This window comes from Phalacrocorax aristotelis, chromosome 13 (genome assembly GCF_949628215.1).
Source record: "Phalacrocorax aristotelis chromosome 13, bGulAri2.1, whole genome shotgun sequence".
Lineage (NCBI taxonomy): Eukaryota > Metazoa > Chordata > Aves > Suliformes > Phalacrocoracidae > Phalacrocorax > Phalacrocorax aristotelis.
Window position 1 is genome coordinate 1,031,469 of NC_134288.1, and position 20,991 is coordinate 1,052,459.

At 46.2% G+C, this 20,991-nt stretch overlaps 2 protein-coding genes across 2 annotated transcripts; one reads left to right on the top strand and one right to left on the bottom strand.

The window, feature by feature from the left end:
• Positions 1-1,701: 1,701 nt before the first annotated feature.
• On the bottom strand, positions 1,702-16,869 carry NFS1 (NFS1 cysteine desulfurase). The gene is made up of 13 exons (XM_075108468.1): positions 16,753-16,869; positions 16,548-16,615; positions 15,742-15,858; positions 13,668-13,751; positions 12,820-12,972; positions 11,727-11,820; positions 9,635-9,769; positions 8,066-8,223; positions 6,024-6,129; positions 5,768-5,849; positions 4,306-4,389; positions 4,090-4,179; positions 1,702-3,496 (listed from the first exon to the last, which is right to left on the bottom strand). Exons 1-13 carry the CDS (start codon positions 16,847-16,849, stop codon positions 3,433-3,435), a joined length of 1,332 nt encoding a protein of 443 aa, XP_074964569.1. The 5' UTR covers positions 16,850-16,869; the 3' UTR covers positions 1,702-3,432.
• Positions 16,850-19,479, top strand: ROMO1 (reactive oxygen species modulator 1). Its single transcript, XM_075108477.1, has 3 exons — positions 16,850-16,994; positions 17,490-17,620; positions 19,289-19,479. The coding sequence occupies exons 1-3, from the start codon at positions 16,854-16,856 to the stop codon at positions 19,395-19,397; spliced, it is 381 nt and encodes a 126-aa protein (XP_074964578.1). The 5' UTR covers positions 16,850-16,853; the 3' UTR covers positions 19,398-19,479.
• The last annotated feature ends 1,512 nt before the right edge of the window (positions 19,480-20,991 follow it).

The window sequence follows — 20,991 nt, forward strand, 5'->3', positions numbered from 1 at the left end:
GGATGAATGAATCCAGTTTACTAAATGAGTCACACTACTATGTATTGTCCTTTCTGATTGCTACATGCCAACTGCAAGCCTTAATTGTTTCCAGATCATTTAGAAAACCGTTCAGCAGAAATAATCCTCACAGGTTCCTTCCCAGAAATACTCTCCTCATTCCTATCTGTACTTCAAATCTGCAGTCAGCTATGATGTGCCTTATTGATCCTGTGTAGTTACTTTTTAAAATTAAACACCTTGTTTTACTATGCCTACTCAGCACAAACCTACTTTGCTGATTAGTACGAGCTTTATCTTTCTTAAAAGAGCATCTTGTACCGGCCTTTTTTAATTACCGTTTTGGACAGATATGAGGAACATCAGCTGCCAGAGTGCTCAGTTCTCCCAAGCTCTCAGCTTGTCCATTTTAAAAACTGGCCTTTGCTTTCTTCCAGCACAGGACCTTATTCACCATCCTGAAACTTAATCAAAACTGTGTTTAGTTGAGAAGAGCTCCTAGATGCAACTTTTTGGAACTCAGCTTTGGGAACCTGTTTCATTTCAAGGCACAGGGCATACATGTTGTTAACAGAAACAATTTGACTGAAAACAGTTGAACCATGACTGAAGTCACACCAGACAGACATACAGAGAACAGCAAGCTGATCCTTCAGGCAGACAAGATCAAAGATAAGAGGCAGTATTTTGTTGGGAGCAAGTGTTTATGTTAATTTATCATTTTAAACAATCCCCAATAAGTTTATGGCTGGCTTTATAGCATTGCCAACAAATCTGTTAACTGATCTCTTCTCCATCTCCTCATGCCCAGAACAGGTAACTGTCTAATTCTGTATTATCCTTCCTAAAGACATATTCAATAATTTTTATAGTTAGGCGATATGCTCTGTCAGCATTTAGAAACACTGAAATCCATCACGGAGGATTTTTGCTCCCCTTGTGTATTACCTAACCACCTTGTACTACTGGAAGTTTATTTTATTCCTGTTTGTCACACTGGTTCAATTTTTATTACACTTGCAAAACTGTGACACTAACCCCCTACCTTCCTGGTATCCTCACCTCGTATTATTAATTCAATGCCCTGCAGGTGGCTCCAATTAATCACAAACAAACCCACCCCTCCCCCCCCAGCTCCCTCACTTCTGAGTTTCAGGCAGTTCCATTTGTAAATATTCTCTTCCCAAAGAAATTTACTTCCCCATGTGAAAAGCTTTAACTGCATTCAGTTATCTACAACTAGGGATTCATCCTTGGCATTACTTCTTCCTGTCATGGGGAAAAGTATCTCCTCTATACATTCTTCCTCATCTTGTCCTGTAAGCATTTTCAAACAAACATTTCCTAACAGTGTGAGTGAGCTGCCCAAACCTTTACATGTAGAATTTGTATTTTAAATCTCAGCACATAAGAGGTGCTCAGAATCTTCAAGATTTGGGATTCTCTCTTCTCAAAATAATCACAATTTAAGCTATTTGAGTTTAAAAAAATAAACAAAAAACAAACTAGCTCAGATCAGGCACTGAGTTTGAGAGGAATGGCTCATTAAAGGTCAAGTGTTTACTCGATGACAAAGAGCTTTTAAGAGTGTCCACAGAAATATCTGTGTTCTCTAATAAAAGGCTGCAATTTAGCAACTTACTGATTGCACTGCATAGTTCAGCCAGAAAGGTGGATCCAAAAAGATTGAAAGTAGCCAAGTTTAAGTCTTATCTATATTTTTTTTAATCATCCATGAAACACAAACATACAGTTCTAAAACATGCTGGGAAAGTTTTATCACATGCTTAATCCAGAAAACATGTATGGCCCAAGGATAAAACACAGTCTGTACCACCACCTCTAAAACCTACTTATGCATACGGTAGTTTTAAAAATGTTGTGATGAAATAGAAGGTGCCAGCCCTACAATATTGAAACTGCTAAAGCTAGTAATTTCAAATAGAACAACTGAGGATTAGCTTTGCATTACAAACCAAATCTGTCCTTGGTTACAAAAGAAAAAGAACAAGCTTCCGTGACACAATTCACCTTTGTGAGACTTAGCTTCAGCTTTTGCATCGCGTGGCTCGTCCTCAAGGTAGATACCATCCGGGACTGAAGATGTACTGTCTATAGAGTATATTAAATTCAGCAGCTAATACAGCATCCATGAGTCAACAAAACTAATTTGAGAGCTGTCTACTTATGCAGCTGAAACAAAGGCACTGTGTAATACGGGGTTAAGTTTCCTACTGGAAAGATCAACAATGGTAAGAAAGGAGAAATGCTGATATGGATTAGTCCTATCAAACCCTTTCTAACAGATGCTTTCCCCCAGAATTTGCAGGGAATGGATTCCCATGCAAGTCTCTAGATAGACAGAAGTACAGTCTGTCACGCAGACAAAAATCCAGAGCCGCATGTTCCTATCTCCAGACAAAACATCCAGGCTCAAATGGGCAAGACTCCCTGAAGTGACAGAGGCCAAGGGCCCACAGGCAAACCCTGAGTAACAGCTAAGGACTCATCACAAAGGGAGAAAAAACCACAACAAAACAAAAAACCCAAACTGCATTAAGACATTGCACTTTAACTGCTCTCCCCACCACCTCTACCACTCAAGTTCCAGCTAAACTGGTACTGCAGCTGAAGCTCACACATTCTGCCCACCCCCTCACCCAGTTATTCAAGTTTTATTTCCTTACTTAGAAAAAAATTGCATGGAAAAAGCACAATGGAGGGGACAGCAAAGTGCATCATCACTGCGTCAAACTGCAATGCCAAGGGATGTTATGGATTAATGCACACTGGTCTGTACAAGCATCACCCAAAAAAAGGTAAAACCAAGGAAAAAGAGCCAAAAATACAGTTTCAGAAAAAAACCCCGTTAACTGCATGTACAACTTAACTGTGAAGGCACATAGCCACAGTGACACATGCTTTTCCTCCAGAAATGCCAAGCTTCCTATCTGAAGTACAATATTCTTGCAGTACAATGCATTTGAGCAGCAGAAAACCAGCTGCTGTCGCAGGATGCCCGCCACTAACAGAAAGAACGGGAGGCCTGGCAATAGGTCTGTGCTGCAAACAGAATACCTCTACGACATGTTTTACATTGAGAAGCAACAACCCCTCGCCAGGATTCCACCGGCCCCGGTGTAACAGGGATTTAATTTTCTTATTAGAAAATACATTTCCAAATAAATTAAGTTTTAGCATAAAATTCTGTATGTGTCAATATAAATACAATGGGTGTTACATCATCCTGCCTTTATTCAGGATAAAGACTAGTTTCATTTTTGGCTTCTTAGACTTTGTGATCAGAAAGGGTAGTTTTCTAGTCAAATTCCAATTGTCAAAAAACAGAAGTGCTGCATAATTTGTTCAGGAATGTACAGACAATGCATTTTAATCCACATCCACATCTAGTCCATAGATAGCGATGTCTTCTCAGTGCTGAGTCCATTTAATGCTTTTGAGGTCAATTCCATCCTGCACCATTTCCCAGAGGGGGCTGTAAAGAAAGGAAAAAAGTGAGGGCGATTTAAAATGCACAGGACAACATCAACAATAAGCAGAAAATTTCATCAACTACACAAGGAATTAAGAGATACCTATCCACCTGTCTTCCCCTTCTGGAGGTCAGTGAGCTTCAGACAATCAGTCCTCAACTACATCCTCAGCCCAAAATACAAGAGGTGAGAGGGCAGGTGCTCCACCTCATTTCCCCCTTGAGGCAGAAAGTACTTGTGTCTCTCAGAGATGTCCAGATGAATCAGGAGTCTTTCAGTTTCACCCAGTTAAAACAACTTATCAATACATAAACTCAGCAATACCGGCTCTTGCTTAGAAACTTCTAGGTACTGCCCTACGTGCTTGCCCTAACTCATATTCTTTCCCCGGCAAAGGCAGGATCTGGGAGAAGGTTTGTTATCATTTTTTTTTCCTTAAAAATTTGTCACTACTATTAAGATTTGGCCCACGATCTACTGTGGCAACACTACAGAGACACCACCAGCTTTTTGAAGCAAACAATTATTTTAAACTAAATCCAACTCTTCAAATGATTATCATACTGAGAAATCTGTGTTCAACAAGATGGCTCACCTCATTTCCCTCAGCCTCTTAACGTGCTGTATGCACTTCTGCACAGTATAATCTACTTCTTCCTCTGTAGTGAAACGACCAATGCCAAACCTAAACCAAAAGGAAACCATTAAGGACTAAAGTAACGGGCGTATGGAGGAGCGGAACAAATCCACCGCCTACTTTTAGCAGAAAATAAAAATATTTGGAAGTGTTAGGGAAGACCACTCCACGCACCTTATAGATGAGTGAGCCAAGTCTTCATCTGTTCCGATTGCCCGCAAAACATAGGACGGCTCCAGAGAAGCTGACGTGCAAGCACTGGGGAAAGGGAAGGCAAGCAAAGTTCAAACTTTAGTTCATGTGCAGATGCTACACTCAAGCAACACTTCACTAATCCCCTCCAACAAAGAACAGGTCACTTCCAGACGTTTAATAATACTATGACTCTTCACAACAACCTGTATCAGCTTCCCCAGCCTCTTAGAAACCACCAATGAATACAAGCAAGAAGCGTGGTATTTCTGCTGCTGAAGAAAAAGGGTGGAAGGGGTGGGCATCAGAGGGGAGTGAGGGTAGTAAGTTACGAGCATGAGGTAAGAAGAGAGAACGCAGATAATGCAGTAAGGATAAACACAATGCCCAACAGATGCAGCGGGAATGCAGACTAAGAGGTAGCTGAAGTGAAGGCCATGAAAAAAGACAAAGGAGCCAAGACAAAACTAGCCAGAGAATGCAACATACCAACAGGAACATTAAAAAAGAAAAAAAAACTTCATAAGCTGCTGTTTGACAGCAGAACAAATAAATGAAAAAAAGTGCACAGAGGAATCCAGAGCAAGATGATCTAGTTATAGTTGTCAGTAGAGACAACTTCTATCCTGAAGCAGTAGGCGAAACTGGTTACATGTCATTACTCAACTTTTTGCAGGTAGCAACGTGCAGCACAAACAGGTGCGCAAAGCAGAGCCTCAGAAGAGCTTTTTCAAATTACAGAAGCACTTGGCTTCAGAGACAGTCATGTGGAGACTTGTTCTTCCTCTTCATAGTGCCAACACATTTCTAATTAAGATACGCTGACCGTTTCATTCTCAAAGGTAAGGAGGGCACCTTTACACTCCATTAACTTCATCATAAGCATCAAGTTTGTCTTAGTAACAGAAACATTCCTCATCACTTCTGCAGAGTCAACAGAGCTCCATAAAAGTGTATTCAATTTTGTTTCTGCTTTTGCATTAACATAGGTACTATGACCTAATTTAATCTACATATTTGTCCAGCCATGTTAGGTTCTAGTGATGATCAGCCACTTGCGTGAAATCCTGCTGAAGTACAGAAGCTGCTCAAATGCTGGTAACCGGCAGTTACAAGCCAAGGCTACACAGATCACAGGCAACCAGTCTGCAAGGCTGGCAGCTAGGAATTTCTAGGTTGTTTTTTCTGGTTTTTGTTTGGGTTTTTTGGTTGTGGGTTTTTTGTTTTTTTTTTTTTCTTTCAGGATGAGTAGATTTGACCTTCATTTGAAATCTGCCACTACAGAGAAACACCATCTTAGAATGCAATCAACGCCAGGCTGACTCATTACCCGAATACACAAACACGGGGCACAGACGAGACCACTCCTTAGTTTGTACCTCCATTAGCAGATGTTATTTTCTCTCCAAAATACATTGCTGTCCTTCCCACACATTCCACCTACCTTCCTGAAGACAGAGCCACATCTTTCAGAGCCATCAGAAGACTCTCCCCTTCCACATACGCAAAAGACAAATTGATGCATCCTACATACAAATAAATGAAATAGGAAAAAAAACCTCCCATCAGCTGAAATCTAGGGCAAATCCTACCCCACATGGCAGTACTTGCACAATGCATAGCTACAGTGCATTATTCAGTCATGGCCATTAACACTGAGGAGCCAGATGGTTCTAATGGGCTCATTTTGGTAACGTTACCTGGATAGCGTTGCTCTCTATCTCCATTCATGACCACATCAGGAACTTCATTCATTATTTTTGTAACCAGTCGTTCTGCCAGTTGTGAGATTCGCTTATGGTCATACTAGCAAAGAAACCAGAAAAGAGACCAAAATAGTAAACAGTGTACACTTTGACTTCACTCAAACTGCTTTGTGTCACCAGCCATGAGCAGACTGAAGTAGCTGGGTTTGGTTAGACTAGGTAAAGAACACATCTGAAACTTAAAAAAGAAACTGTCAAACTTTGCCTACTCTAGAGACTGTTTTAAGAGAATCACAGTTTGGTTGTAGCTAGCTCAGCCTTCAAAAATACACCAAACCATTCAGAAAGATCTATATATATAAGCTGCCAAAGTAGCTTTCATAAAAGCACCTAGTTCTTTTTGTTTAAAGAAAAGTTAGGTAATGCATAAGACGACATGTTTTGTGACACAAGAAAGGGCATCTATTATGGTAAGTGCCCCTTATTTCCCAAAAATCTCTCACAAATTACCATGAACTCAGTGTTCACACAACGTACCTATGCAATGAAGACTGCCTACACGTGCTGTCTTGTTCTAGACTAAAAAAATTAGGTCACCTTCTCTAAAAAAGCAGAAAGGTATGGTATCAGCTCCAATGCACAGAAACAGCCAGATGCACACATGCAATTCATGCTTGTTTACATGCTTGAAAAAGCTTTAGAAGAAAACAAAGCTATCTCAAATATTACTTGGTTTAGAAATGCCAAAACTCTGCCAGGCAAGGAGGAGAATCCAGATCTGAGCCTCATGCAGAATTCAGGCTCTGCAGGCTCTCCAGCCTGTAACAAGGCTTCTCCAACCCTCCAGCTCAGACGGTGGATCTCTGCCTGTGTCCCAGGAAGAAGCTTGGCCCTACTTGTACAGATATCTGGCTTACACATCCCACTGGCACTACATGAAAGTTCCAGCTATAAGGAACACATTGGTGCCCACAACAGATCTAGCAGCACACAGAGGCTGAGACACCAGACCTGCCAAATAAACTTTACTGTCCAAGCCAGGAAAAAAATATTCTTAGTTGCAAAGCTGCAGTAAACTTTAATTTATATACATTGAATAGGTACGATAATGGACTAGCAAGTCTTATTTTTTAAATGTACATTACATAAACGTGATTTATTTCATTTCAGAGATGCTGCTAATCAGAGTCACAGAATGGCAGGGGTTGGAAGGTACCTCTGCAGATCATCTTCTACAACCCACTGCTTGAGCAGGCACACCCAGAGCAGGGGGCACAGGACCGTGCCCAGGCAGGGTGTGAATGTCCCCAGGGAAGGGACCCCACAGCCTCTCTGGGCAGCCTGTGCCCCTGCTCTGGCACCTGCACAGGGAAGGGGTTTGTCCTCATGTTCAGGTGGAACTTCCTGTGTTCCAGCTTGTGCCCGTGGCCCCTTGGCCTGGCATTGGGCACCACTGGAAAGAGTCCAGTCCCATTCTCCTGACACCCGGCCTTTAGATATTTATAAGTATTTATAAAATCCCCCCTCAGTCTTCTCTTCTCCAGGCTGAACAAACCCACGTCTCCCAGCCTTTCCTCACAAGGGAGATGCTCCAGTCCCCTGATCACCTTGGCAGCTCTCTGCTGGATTTGCTCGAGCAGTTCCCTGTCCTTCTTAAACTGGGGGGCTCAAAACTGGACACAGCACTGCAGATGTGGCCTCACTAGGGCAGAGTAAAGACCACACATAATACTGTGTGCAGAATGAGGAGATGAGTACAAGCACTTAAAGCTGTATTTCACTAAAACTCTGACTGTAAACCTGTTGTAGAAAACCATGATTCAAACCACTTCAAGAAAAAGGAACTTAAGAAAGCTGAAAATCAACTTCCAATTACCCCAAAACATCACTGAAGATCTCAGAGTATTTACTTCGTGTTACAACATCAGAATCAAATTTAATTTGGGCACATGGACACAAGATCTAAGGAATCTAAGACCTAACTGGCCCTGTTACATTATTTCTGGAATCCAGGAGAAGTATCTTTTCTCACATACCTCCATCTCTTGCTGTGCCACTTCACATGCCGCCCCCAGGCCCACTGCTAAAGGGGTGGGCACAGTCCCAGACCGCAGTCCTCTCTCCTGTCCCCCCCCACTTTGCAGGGGTTCCAGCCTGACACGTGGGCGACGGCGAACATAGATAGCGCCAACCCCTTGAAAACAAGGAAAGCTGTTTGAGTGTACACCCACAGTTCTGAAATTATGAAAAGGGACTCCCAAAGTTAGGAAACATTCCTTATTTCCACAGCACATACGTGTTTGGACATCTCCTCCTTGGAGAAAAATGTACTGAGCCCATATGGAAGCACAGTATTTTCTAGGAAATGGTCTTTGTTCCTACTGTTCACGTCCTCTTCACTCAGGCTGCCAGAGCTTCAGTCACGGGAGAAGCTCAGTTTCTCCCTGTGTGCTTCAGCTACCTAAGGACTCAGCACTTCCCTTACTTCTCGCAAGTCCTGTGCACAGCTGGATTTCATCCTTTTGCACTGCAGATATTTCATTCACTGATGTTCCCTTACTGGCTTCCAACTGAAAGTTCTAGAAGAACTCCTTTTCCTGGATTACCAGGCCAGCACCAGTCCCAGGAGTCCTCTCCCTTTCTTCTCATTAGGGAGACTCATCAGTGGCATCAGTTTCCAATGGGCAGATTAGATGAGCCAGTTTTGACAACCAGCCAATTTCACTCTCTAGTCTCCTCACCTAGAAACTTGATTTCCATGTCTTCATGTGCCTTAGCATACCTAAGGAGTGACTGTCACCACAGGAAGAATGGTTGCCACTTCTGGCCATAATGTTTTGAAAATTTATGTCTGTCACCTGCCCAAAGTTATTGGTTGAAAACTTAGTCCTCGTCCAGAGATATGTCTTCATCTCTCAGAAGAGTTCGTACAGAAAAAGATGACACATTGAAAAAAATAACAACTTTACCTTTTGTTTCTGAACAGCACATAGCATAAAGCAAACCTGATTTGTCTTTCCACATCCAGTGTTACAAACTAAATGGACTGCAACAGTTATAATATCTGAACTTCTGCTATTTGGAAGTCAACTAGAAAATCCATAGCCGGGTTTTAAACCCCATTCTTCAAAGATGCACAAATGGGGTTGGGGGGGAGAAGCCACTGGAAGTAGAAGACAACCAAAGTCACTAAGAATTTAAACCTTCCAGTTACCTTTTGATCTCCTCATTACACTTGGGTCTAAACTTTGCCCTATAACCCCGTGATTTCATTTCAACCATTTCAGCATCAGTGCTGCTTCACACCAAGCAGATGACTCCGGAAAAGCCACTTCTCCTAATGCTGTCACCATTGTAATATAGTGTTTTTCCTTTGGTGAAGCCACCTCACAACCCATCAGCACTGAAGATCCACTTACCACAGCTCTAAGTCTGGCAGCAGTGCCTGAACTACTCCAAAGTCAGCCCAATACCAGTCTCACAACAGTTTTCTACAGTTTACATAACAGTCAGTATCACAGACAGGTTTGACTTCATACCTTGGGTAGTTACCTTAAGGTAGGCGTGGAAACAACAATTCTCTAGAAAAGCACTTCAGTAAGTACCTTTGGGCCCATAAATTTTATGGCCACTGATGCTCATTAGATCAATTTTCATGGCGTTGACATCCACAGGAATTTTACCAACCGCTTGCGCAGCATCTGTGTGGAAGAAAACCTTATGCGCGCGGCAGATCTCACCTGCAATAAAACCACAAAAGCAAAAAAGCCCCACATTATGTCATCCTATCGTTATGATTCCAATGATTCCAACAATGAATCTAAAGCATCAGTTCATAGCAGGGACCAGTTCTGAGGTGACAAAGGAAGAAACAGGTGCTGTCATGTTTCTTTGACAGTAAGGTGTCCAAAGCTGTGCAGGAGCTATTCTAGCTGATGCCTAGATGGGCACAGGTTTAGGCAGATCAGCAGACAAGACTACAGTGTTTTTCTTCAGTTGAGAAGTTGAAAAGCCTTCTGCTGTTAAGAAGTGAGATCGTCTCCAAACCCACACCTACAAAGTTTAAGTACAAATGGCTGCATTAGACATCCAAGTTTCCCCGCAGGGATGACTCCACAGCTGGACAAAATTAATTTTTTTTTTCATTATTTTTCTTCTCAACACCAGTCTAGCACAAGCCAGCCTTACTTTCAAGTTTATACTTATGTATTTTTATGCCATGTCCTCTATTTCCAAGTTTTGCAATACTCAGGTTCAGAAATGTTCTCAGAATTGGCACTGGTTCTCACACAGGCTGATTACTCCCACCTGAAGCCACTCAAGCCTGTAATCAATGTCTTTGCAGCCAGAGCTAAAATACAGTAAGGAATAAAACAATGTAACATTCACGGGCAGCGAACTTAAATAATATTTATTTTTGTCATCAAAAAACTCCACATCTTCCATGGAATCCGCACCTAGTAGAGCTGCACCCCAGACCTCTCCTCTGTACAACAGGCTCAGCATTATCTTCCACAGGAGAAGCTGTCCTGCAAGAACTTCACCGCTCATGCTAACATCAGGCCACAGGCCTCAGCCTAACAGGGCCTTACGCCAATGGCACGAGGCCTCAGCCCCAGCCTATTAGACCTGTTTCAAAGGTGTTACAAGAACTTACTGTGGGAACCAGAGCCTGGTACCAGGTATCTCTGGCATTTAAGTGTGGGACAACAGTAATGGCCGTGCCAGCATAAACAGGAGGAAAATACAGTCCTCACACCTATAAGCAAATCACTGATGCTCAATTACCTGTCAATGAACAAATATAGCCTGAAGAGCCTTAGGGAAAATGCTGCTTTTGAGCATAATAAAGGAAAAAAAAAAACAAATGCAGCAGCTAAGCAAGAGGTAAATCAGCTGCACAACAGGGTAAGATGCCTGCCCCAGCCTGGGCAAAAAAAAACCTCCAAAATCATGCGCTATAAACTCCAGGGCAGAGGCAAAGCCTAAAAACTCCAACATCTCATGAAAGGACATCTTAAATATGAAGGGGGCAGGAAGGGTGTTTTGTCACTGTCATGTGAAACGTCATCAAGGAAACACTGCAGAATCCAGGGACCTGCCTGTGCGGGCCACCTGCCCACCCTGTCTGCTCCAACGACCTTAGTTCTCCAGCTGTCCTTTCACCCACTTTGCCACACTGCTTTGAGGTCCCTGTCCCTCCACCAGCCTGATCAGAGCCTGGTACACCCTCTCCCTTCCTCCTGTTCAGAAACCTGGCTCTTCAGCAGTCTTTTGACCTCCAAACCAATGGTTCATGACTGTATGTGGCAATATTGGAAGGGAAGGGGTGTCTAAGTGTGGTGCTCACCATCCCCTCCCACCCCGAATTCTGCACATTTCTCCTAAACACTAGAAGTGCTCATTAAACCGTTAGAGTATGTAAACTCAATTTAGCCAATTATGCTGTGCAATTTTTCCATCCATCGCACAGTTCAGAACGAAACTAGAAACACAGCAGCTGATCTGTACTACAAGGCTAAAACTGCTGCAATACTCACTGTAGAAGTACTGAATTTCATTTGGGACAGCATTATTACTTATTCCTTAACTATACTACACCTAACCTTTTGCATCATAGCACTTGGCTATGAAAATATTAAATAAAACGAAGCGGAAGATACATCAGCTGGGCTCTGGAAGCCATGGCGTACTCACCAATGTCATGAATTGGCTGCTTTACTCCTATTTCATTATTCACAGTCATTACAGAAACCAAACTTGTATCTGGCTGGAATGCAGCCTCCAACTCCTGGTGAAATATTCAAACAGACAGAAGTTGTGACTAACAGCAGAAGAAAGATTCCTGTGCACAACTTCAATTTCCCCTAACTCGCACATTACTGAGGAACCCCTGGGGTTCTGACAAACAGTCCTGGTGAGAGCCCTGATCCACGTGAACATGAAATCCCTGTAGGAAGAGGAATGTGATCAATTGCATTTCTGCGTATCCTAACCCTGGTATCCACCGCGCCACCCAACTTGATTAAAACAAGTCAGAGGAGGCTTTTGCTGTGTCTCATACCTTCCCCTGAACTATTTTCTTTAATGAATTAACCACCCACAAAATAGCTAAAGCCCCACCTAGACGAAGTAAGGCTGCTATAAAGGAACTGCAAAATATACAAGAAAGCATCATACAAAGCAGTCTGCCAGCAAAGTTCTCAGAGAACGTAACTAACACTTCTGTGCCTGCAGGCCTGATCCCTCTACCCATACACACATACGTCTCTCCAAGTCAGATGGCAGGGCTAGAAATAAAACTGATGCTGTCCTGTATTACAGGACACAAGCAATGAAATAAGTGTATACAACTTCTAACTCCCCGGACTGTGGCCAGTACACCCAGAAGGGTCAGTTCACTGACAGCAATCAGAAAGGAGTACTGTCACTGCTGCACCTGATGCCTTGAGTAGCTAAGGTCACACCACTGTACAAAAGCCAGCTCCACTCTAGTCATGTCCTGGGCTCTCCACAGGGCATGCAAAAGCTCCACCTACATGGGCATGAATGACTGCAGGTGATCAGTGCAATGAGAGGAGGATGTTTCGGTTGAGAAAGTCCAGAGTGCCAGGAAGAACAGAAAATCCTTCTCCAACCATAACTGAGATATGACTGTGGCTCTCACTCTACCTTGCAATATCTATCATCCTTTCCTCTTTATCATCAAGAGGACACAAGGTCCTTTTGAGCACCAATTTTAAGCAAAAAGGTCCTATTTTCACTTTCTTTCAGTCGGTAAACAACTTACCTTCAAATCTATGAGCCCATTTTTTTTAACAGGTAGATATGTGACCCGAAAACCTTCTGTCTCCAAGGAACGGCAAGAATCCAACACACACTTGTGCTCTGTTTGCGTAGTAATGATATGCTTTTTTCTGGATTTATAGAACCTTGCAACACCCTGTCGGGCACAATCCATTAACAAGAAAATTGCCATTAGACCACTGAAGAAAGCAAGCTTTACACAAAATGATCGGAAACAAGAAATTACTATTTAGATATAATTAATTTGGGTCTCCCCTGTTTTCCCCAAAGTCATTAAACTAAAAGGTACTGACATGTAAATCACAGTACGGATTTCCACCAGCACTCATTTTTCAAAGCATTTCACTTTTTGAAAAGCCTGTGAAAACATTAACTGATGTAACTTCCAGTCACAATTAACAAAAATACTTTTTAAAAAACATTTGCAATGGAGTCATATAGAATGAGAATTCTGAACAACCACATACTAAAGGCTAAAACGCTACCTAGTCCTAGCCAAAAAAAAGTTTGTAGTCAGCATCTCCACTGTATTTCACAATAAATATTTTAGTTATGTAAGTAGAAGGATTGTACTTGGTACATGTAGGATAAACGCTGAATATTGTACTCTGTCCTCAGAACCATATCCTGGGCACCAAAACATCCCAGCACTTCCTCCAAAATACAGAATACCAAAAGCAGAATACCAAAAGGGGCAAATCCAGGGATGCAAACATTTGCTAACTAGGCGAACATATTAACCCTTGTTAATTAGCAAAGTGTGAAAGATGCATAGAGTTCTTAAGAGCATAATTTTAACATAATAAATAACTATCAGTATAAACCTTTTACCTTAATTGCCATATTATTTGATTCTGTTGCACCACTGGTAAATATAATTTCCCTTGAATCAGCTCCTATTAAGTCTGCAACTTGCTGTTTAAAAAGAAATACAAATTTGATTTGTTGAGATAAAATGCAATGAATTCACCATAGCAAAACACATGCAAAATGTTGTCCAGATACCCCCTTGAGCATCGACAGGATTACAGCTAGTATCTAACAACGTTATGCACAGGTACAAGAGTCTCGATATCTGCATTAATACCGAATACGTAAGGAAGCTGTAGTCATTAGCAGTAGCAGTATTAAGCATTACCTTTTACATTTTTTTATGACAGGCTAATGAGACAAAAACCCAGTACATATTGCTTCCAAAAAAAATTACAAAGACCCATACCTAAGATTAGGAGAATAATAAAATGTGAAGTTAGCCCAATTACTGCAGCACCATGCTTGTGACCTCAGGAAACCAAAAATCCTGGGGTACCTTCGCCTGAAGTATTGGTTTCTGCCCTGTCTACACAAAGGGCTCGAGGGAGGATCCGGGTCACTATAGGCCCATCAGCCTTACTTCAATCCCTGGGAAAGTTATGGAATGAATCCTCCTGGGGGCCATCACAAGTCAATTGAAGCACGTGATTGGGAAAAGCCAACACAGCTTCACTAAAGGCAGATCGTGCTTGACAAACCTGGTGGCCTTCTATGACAAAGTGACTTGCCTGGTTGACATGGGGTGGGCAGTGGACATTGTCTACCTGGACTTCTCCAAGGCCTTTGATACGGTCCCCCACAGCCTCCTTCTGGAGAAATTGATGTGTTATAGCCTAGACAAGCGGTCTGTGCAGTGGGTGGGTAACTGGCTGACAGGCCGCACCCAAAGGGTGGTGGTAAATAGCTCTTTCTCAAACTGGCAACCTGTCACTAGTGGAGTCCCCCAGGGATTGATACTGGGCCCAGTGTTATTCAACATCTTTATAAGTGATCTGGATAACGGCATCAAGTGTAGCCTGATGAAGTTTGCAGATGACACCAAGTTGAGTGGGGAAGTAGACACTCCAGAAGGGACAGCTGTTCTGCAGGGAGATCTGGAGAGGTTGGAAGAGCGGGCCAGCAAGAAGCTTATGAAGTTCAACAAGGAGAATTGTAAGGTCATGCACCTGGGAAAACATAATCCAGGAATCCAGCACAGACTGGGATCCACCTGGCTGGAGGGCAGCTCTGTGGAAAGGGACCTGGGGGTCCTGGTGGACAGAAAGCTCAACATGAGCAAACAGTGGCTGCTGCGGCCAAGAAGGCCAACAGGGTGCTGGGTTGCATCAAAAAGGGCATTGCCAGCAGAGAGAAAGAAGTCATCATCCTGCTCTACTCAGCGCTTGTCAGGCCACACCTGGAGTGCTGTGTCCAGTTCTGGTCCTCGCTATACAAAAAGGATGTGGCCAGGCTGGAAGGGGTCCAGAGAAGGGCCACCAAGATGATCAGAGGACTGGGAAGCTGCCATACAAGGACAGGCTGGGAGAGCTGGGTTTGTTCAGCCTTGAGAAAAGGAGGCTCAGTGGGGATCTCATCACCATGTACCAGTACTTAAGGGGTAGCTACACAGAAGATGGAGACTCCCTTTTACACGGAGTCCCATGGAAAGGACAAGGGGGAATGGACACAAGTTGCTCTTGGGGAGATACCAACAGGACACCAGAGGGAGATTTTTCACACTGAGGACAGTCACCACCGGAATAATCACCCCAGGGAAGGGGTTGGCTCGGCCACGTTGGACACCTTTAAGAGTCGTCTGGACAGGGTGCTGGGCCATCTTGTCTCGACTGGGCTCTTCCTAGAAAGGTTGGACTAGATGATCCCTGAGGTCCCTTCCAACCTGGGATTCTGTGATTTCAATTGCTTCAACCTCACTATTTTTTCTTTCAATAAATCTGCTGAAGTATAGCTAAGCAAAGGGGAAGCTGCTAAATCCAGTGCACAGAGAACTGACTAACTACAACACTTTCAGGGTTGCTTTTGATTTTCTGTTGACACTGAATCTCCTCGCCAGCAGGAAAACCGCTGTGACTGTGGAGAGCCAAGGACGCACCCGTCTTGCCTTCTCCATGGCGGCCTCGCTCTCCCAGCCATAGGCGTGAGTCCTGGAGTGGGGGTTGCCGTAGTAGGCTGTCAGGTACGGGAGCATGCTGTCCAGGACCCGGGGATCCTGCAGGACACAAACCACTCAGCCTTTGCCATGGGGAAGAAAAGGAAAAGCATCTCTGTCCCCTCTACACCCCCGTCTCTCTGCCCCAGCATCTGCAGTACTGCTTCTGCAGCGCCTAGGTTTAGCTCAGGCCAGATCTCAAAAACTTGAGATTATCACAGGTTATGCCCAACCCAGCCTCCAGCAAATTCACGCATCCAGCAATTATGTTCTGTGCCCTCGCACTTAGCCTCAGCCTGCACCTAGACGACCACAGAAGAATGGTATTTTCTGAGCAGAAGAAATACAAGGTCTTGAAAAGTCAGTAAAAATTACACAGGTTAAGTGTTTCGGTTAAATGAATTTCTGGCCGCCCCTCAAAGCAACACCAGAGGTTCCGGGGGAGGCTCTCAGGCGGCACCGCCACCCTCCCGCCCTGCGGCGCGCCCGCGGCTCGCGGGGCTGAGGCTGCCGCGGCGGAGCTCGGCGGGGCACAGAGACCCTCCGGGGGAGCCCCGGCCCCCCCCGCGCCCCAAGTCACGGCGCCGCGACACCGCGGCCGCCCGGGGGCACACGCGGGGGCTCCGGAAGGGCAGCAGACACGGAGTTCATCCATTCCTCCTCTTCCCCCCGTGGTTCCCACTCTCGGGGAGAACCGCGGGTCGGGGCCGAGGGGCGAACGGCAGGAGCGGAGCGGGCCCGGCCCTTACCAGCGGCGTGGTAGCCTGGACGTCCATGTAGAGCGGCCGCAGGGCCCAGCCTCCATCGCCGCTTCGCCCTGAGGGAGGGAGGGAGCGGGGGGGTGGCGGTGGAACGGACGAGCCGCCGTCAGGCCCCGCGGGAGCGGCAGGACCGCCCTCCGCCGGCCGGGCCCCGGCGCCTCGAGCCCCGCCGCCGCCCCCTCCGCGGCCTTACCCGGTGGCGGTGGCGGTCGCTGTCCCGGCGGGGCCGCCGAGAGCCGCCGGGGGGCGGGGACCACCCGCGGAGCCGCCAGGAACCGCCAGAGCAGCATGGCGATGGCGGCGGCGGCGCGGCGCGGGGCGGGGCGGGGCGGGGCGGGGCGGCTGCCCACCCCTTCTGCCGCGTCACAGCGCGCGCCGGAAGCGGAGACCGGAGCGGGCGGCGGTGGAGGGCGCGGCGCCGACGCGGGGAGCGAGGTGCGGTAGGACCGGGCCGGGCCACGCCGCGGCGGCGGGGCCAGGCAGGGGCAGGCTGCGAGGCCCCCAGTGCGCGGGTGCGAGGCCTTGCGGCGGGGAGGCGGGGGACGCCCGTCCCGGGCTCGGGCTCCCGGAGGGCGGCTTCGCGGCCCAGCTCCACCGCCTGCGCAGGCGGGGGCTGCCCGGGAGGAGCGGCTCAGCGGTGGGGCCGTGCCGGGCGCGGCTTGTCGGGAGCTGAAGGGCACAGAGAGGCGCCAAAACGGCCCTTGGAGCCTTCGCCGAGGGCGAAGCGCGGCCGCCATCAAGGCTCTGGCGTTCCCTCCCCACCTTTTCCTACTTCACAGGCGAGCAAACAAGTCCGAAAGCCTGCGGAGCCTCCAGCGCTACGCTTAGAGGGGCTCTGAAGTGCGCGGGGCTGCTCCCCAGCCCAGCTTGGTTATGGAAGGGTGTCAGACAAAGCAGTAAGTCCATGTGGGGTTTTGTGCTCTTTTCTAGATGCCTGTGACCGTGGGCCCGTATGGGCAATCACAGCCCAGCTGCTTTGACAGAGTAAAGATGGGCTTCATGATGGGCTTTGCAGTGGGCATGGCAGCGGGGGCGCTGTTTGGCACGTTTTCCTGTCTCAGGTATGCTGAGGAAATGGTTTCCTGGGCTGGTCATAACAGAGCAATAGCCAGAGAGAAATGCTCTGGGCCTGGGAAGGGAGGTGTGGGTCTGGTCCCATGTTGTCACATAGGAGAAATTTTGCCAGTGGCTCTGAATTAGCCACAGTTCAAGAGCCTGCTGTCAGCCCCGGCCTCAAGTGGGAAAGTCTGGTGGTGGTGGGGCATTGCCTCTGTGTCAGCTGCCTACGAGGAGGTCGCAGTTTCGCAGACCTTTTCCTGCCGCTCGCGAGGGAGGCTATGTTGGGCAGCTGAGGCTCTGGAAGATCAGCTCCAGGAGAAGCTGGATGAATTGTCTGTGCAGGTACAGGTTCAGCCCTCTCCTCACTCGAAAGCTTCCTGAAGTGCTCTGTAAGCTCTCAGGTATCTGCATCGTGGTTGCTTTGTGTGTCACATACCCCTGCACGACAGCAAGTACCATACAGACTCCAAGCCTCAATTGCAAGAGTGCAGGCAGAGCTCTGGCTGGCACTGGCACAGTCCCATTGTGAATCAGAGAGGGATAATATTCCACCTTCCCCTGGTGCTCCCCGGCGTGGAAACAAACAATGCTCCCTGCTCCAAATGCGCTGCTCACTGACTGGTTCTGGCATACATCATCCATGAAAAGGAATTACTAAAATAAGTGCTTTTGTATTTTGCAGAACTCTTTGTGCTTGAGGCTTTTTAATCCATGATTAAATGTGGCCAATGATTTGGTACTAAGCCTAAATGGAGGAAAAGTCTAATCTGATTGAGTTTAAAAAGTTTTCTTATGTCCCTCTCTGCTGGCTTTGGCTGAGATCCAGAAGAGTATTTGTAAATGGTACGATGCTAGCAGAGAATACAGATTTAGGGTATTTGGAAGAAGTGGTGACCGTGGTTCTGTTGTACTTGAACGACACAGCTACATTACTTCGCTCTACCATTTCTGAGGGAAAATCTCCATGTTTTAAAAATCAAGTGCATGAGATTTCTTAGTCACTGCAGTGCTTAAAAGCCAAATATTACAAGAGCTTCCTGAGAAGGAACAATTATTTCTGTTTCTGTCTGACCTCAGGTAAATGGGAACTGGAGGACAGAAATGCTTCTGACACTTTGAGGCCTTTCAGGTTTCTCTCATATTGAAAATACAGTGTCAGTGGCGGATAGGAAGTCAGTCACAAAGTGGTTTTAAGTTGGTGGTATTAAAAGTACTGCAACTGCAGCCAGACAAGATGGTAGTACAACAGCTCAGACTCTTTATTCTCTGGCAAGTCGAATACTTGGACAGCACAATGGTTTTTTTTTCCCCCAAATTAAGGGTGTTGGGGGCACTAGGAGGTGAAGCTGTTCCTGCTTATGGTGCAGCAGGAGGGTAAAGCATCAGCCGGTGCCACTGCAGGGATGAATACGCATGGGCCATTGGTGAGGGTCACTCAAGTGACCTGAAGAACAGCTCACTGTGTGTTTGCAATAGCTCAGGCATGGGGCACTGCATCCCCCCTCCCTGTGGAGACAGGCACTATCATCTTAAACTTAGACTGAAGAGGAGGTGTTTGATTTGGGTGCTCAGGTGACCGTTAGCTGGTTGTATTGGATGTTTTCTGCTGCGTGTCTGGTACTTGTCAGGCTTCAGCTTCTATATAATTCCTGTGTTTTTCTTTGTCTCAGGATTGGCATGAGAGGACGAGAGCTGATGGGTGGAGTTGGCAAAACGATGATGCAAAGTGGTGGGACGTTTGGGACATTCATGGCTATTGGTATGGGAATCCGCTGCTAACCTGGAGCTTGGGTTTTAACCCAGCATGCCCCGTACCGCCATTCCTCCTCTGTACCATAATAAAATCTTCAGATACCTAGAAGTGAGAGCTCTTCCTGAAATGGTGAAGCACCATCCTTGCTCTGCTGATTGTAAGCGTGCTTTTTACCAAATTTCCACTTTCTTCCTGTCTCTTGCTCCTGTGACAATGGGGATTAATAATACTTTGTACTATATTAACATTCCTATTTCACAGGTGTAAGTACAGGGCACGCACTTTTCCCTTTGATACTCGGGCAGCTCGTGTTCCACATGTGTTGACGGGAAACTGCTCCACTGCATTCACACATTCCCTAGTGTGGGAGAGTTACTTTCTGGCTAATTCACATCAACTATCAAATTTCTCTCCTCTTCCAAAAATGGGTGGGTTGAAGCTGGCCCCATTTCTGAGTTCCTGGTAACATGGTAACAAAGGCCCTCACAGAGTGCAAGGGACCCCAGAAGGACCTGGGCAAGTCCTTCTGCAAGTGAGGGCAAACCACAGCAGCTTGGGCACCTTCTTCCACCCGGTCTGAGTGCGCAGGCACAGGAAGCAGGCAGGAGCAGCACAGAACAACTACAGGGACAGCCACGCTACTAGGGCTGGAAATCGTTGAATTGCTGGAAAATGGAAAAGGGCTCCTGTGACATGGTGGCTGAAGGTATTTTGTGATGAATCACAAGGATGACTTCAACACCAGACATGGAGATGACTGTGCTGAAGGTCAGCTCTAAGACAAGGGTTCTGGATTTTAGAAGAGCAAACTTCAGTGCACTCAGGGCTCAGCTGGGAGGGATTTGATGGGAGGCTTCCATGGAAGACAAAGGAGCCAGCGAGTGCTGGGAGTTCTTCAAGAACTCTCTATTGGAAGCATAAAGCCAATTTATCCCCTACAAAGGAAAGGGAAGTAAGCGGAGCAAGAGGCCCCCTTGGCTCAACCATGACCTCCTGGGTCTACTCAAATCCAAAAGGGCAGCACACCAGAGATGGAGAAGTGGAGGATTATCCGCCAAGACCTACAACGGCATTGCCAGAGGGTGCAGAGATGCAGTTAGAAAAGCAAAAGCCCAGCTCGAATTGAAACTGGCTGTAGATGTCAAAAATAACAAGAAAGGATTCTTCAGGTACGTCAACCATAAGCAGAAGGAAAACACAGGCCCACTGTTAAAGAGAAAAGGAGAGTCTGTCACCAGCGATGCTGAAAAGGCAGAGGTCCTCAACACCTTCTTCACCTCTGTCTTTACCAGCACTGTCGGGTCCCAGGCTTTGGGCATGAAATTGCCGATTGATCCAAACACCGACCCACCATCAGTGAAGGAAGAGTTAGTACAGGAATTACTACAGGAGCTTGACCCCCACAAATCTATGGGCCCTGACGCCATCCACCTGAGGGTGTTGAGAGAGCTGGCTGACATCATCGCAAGGCCACTCTCCATGATCTTTGAGAAGTCGTGGGGAACGGGGGATGTCCCAGAGGACTGGAGGAAGGCAAATGTTACCCCTGTCTACACAAAGGGCTTGAGGGAGGATCCGGGTCACTATAGGCCCATCAGCCTTACTTCAATCCCTGGGAAA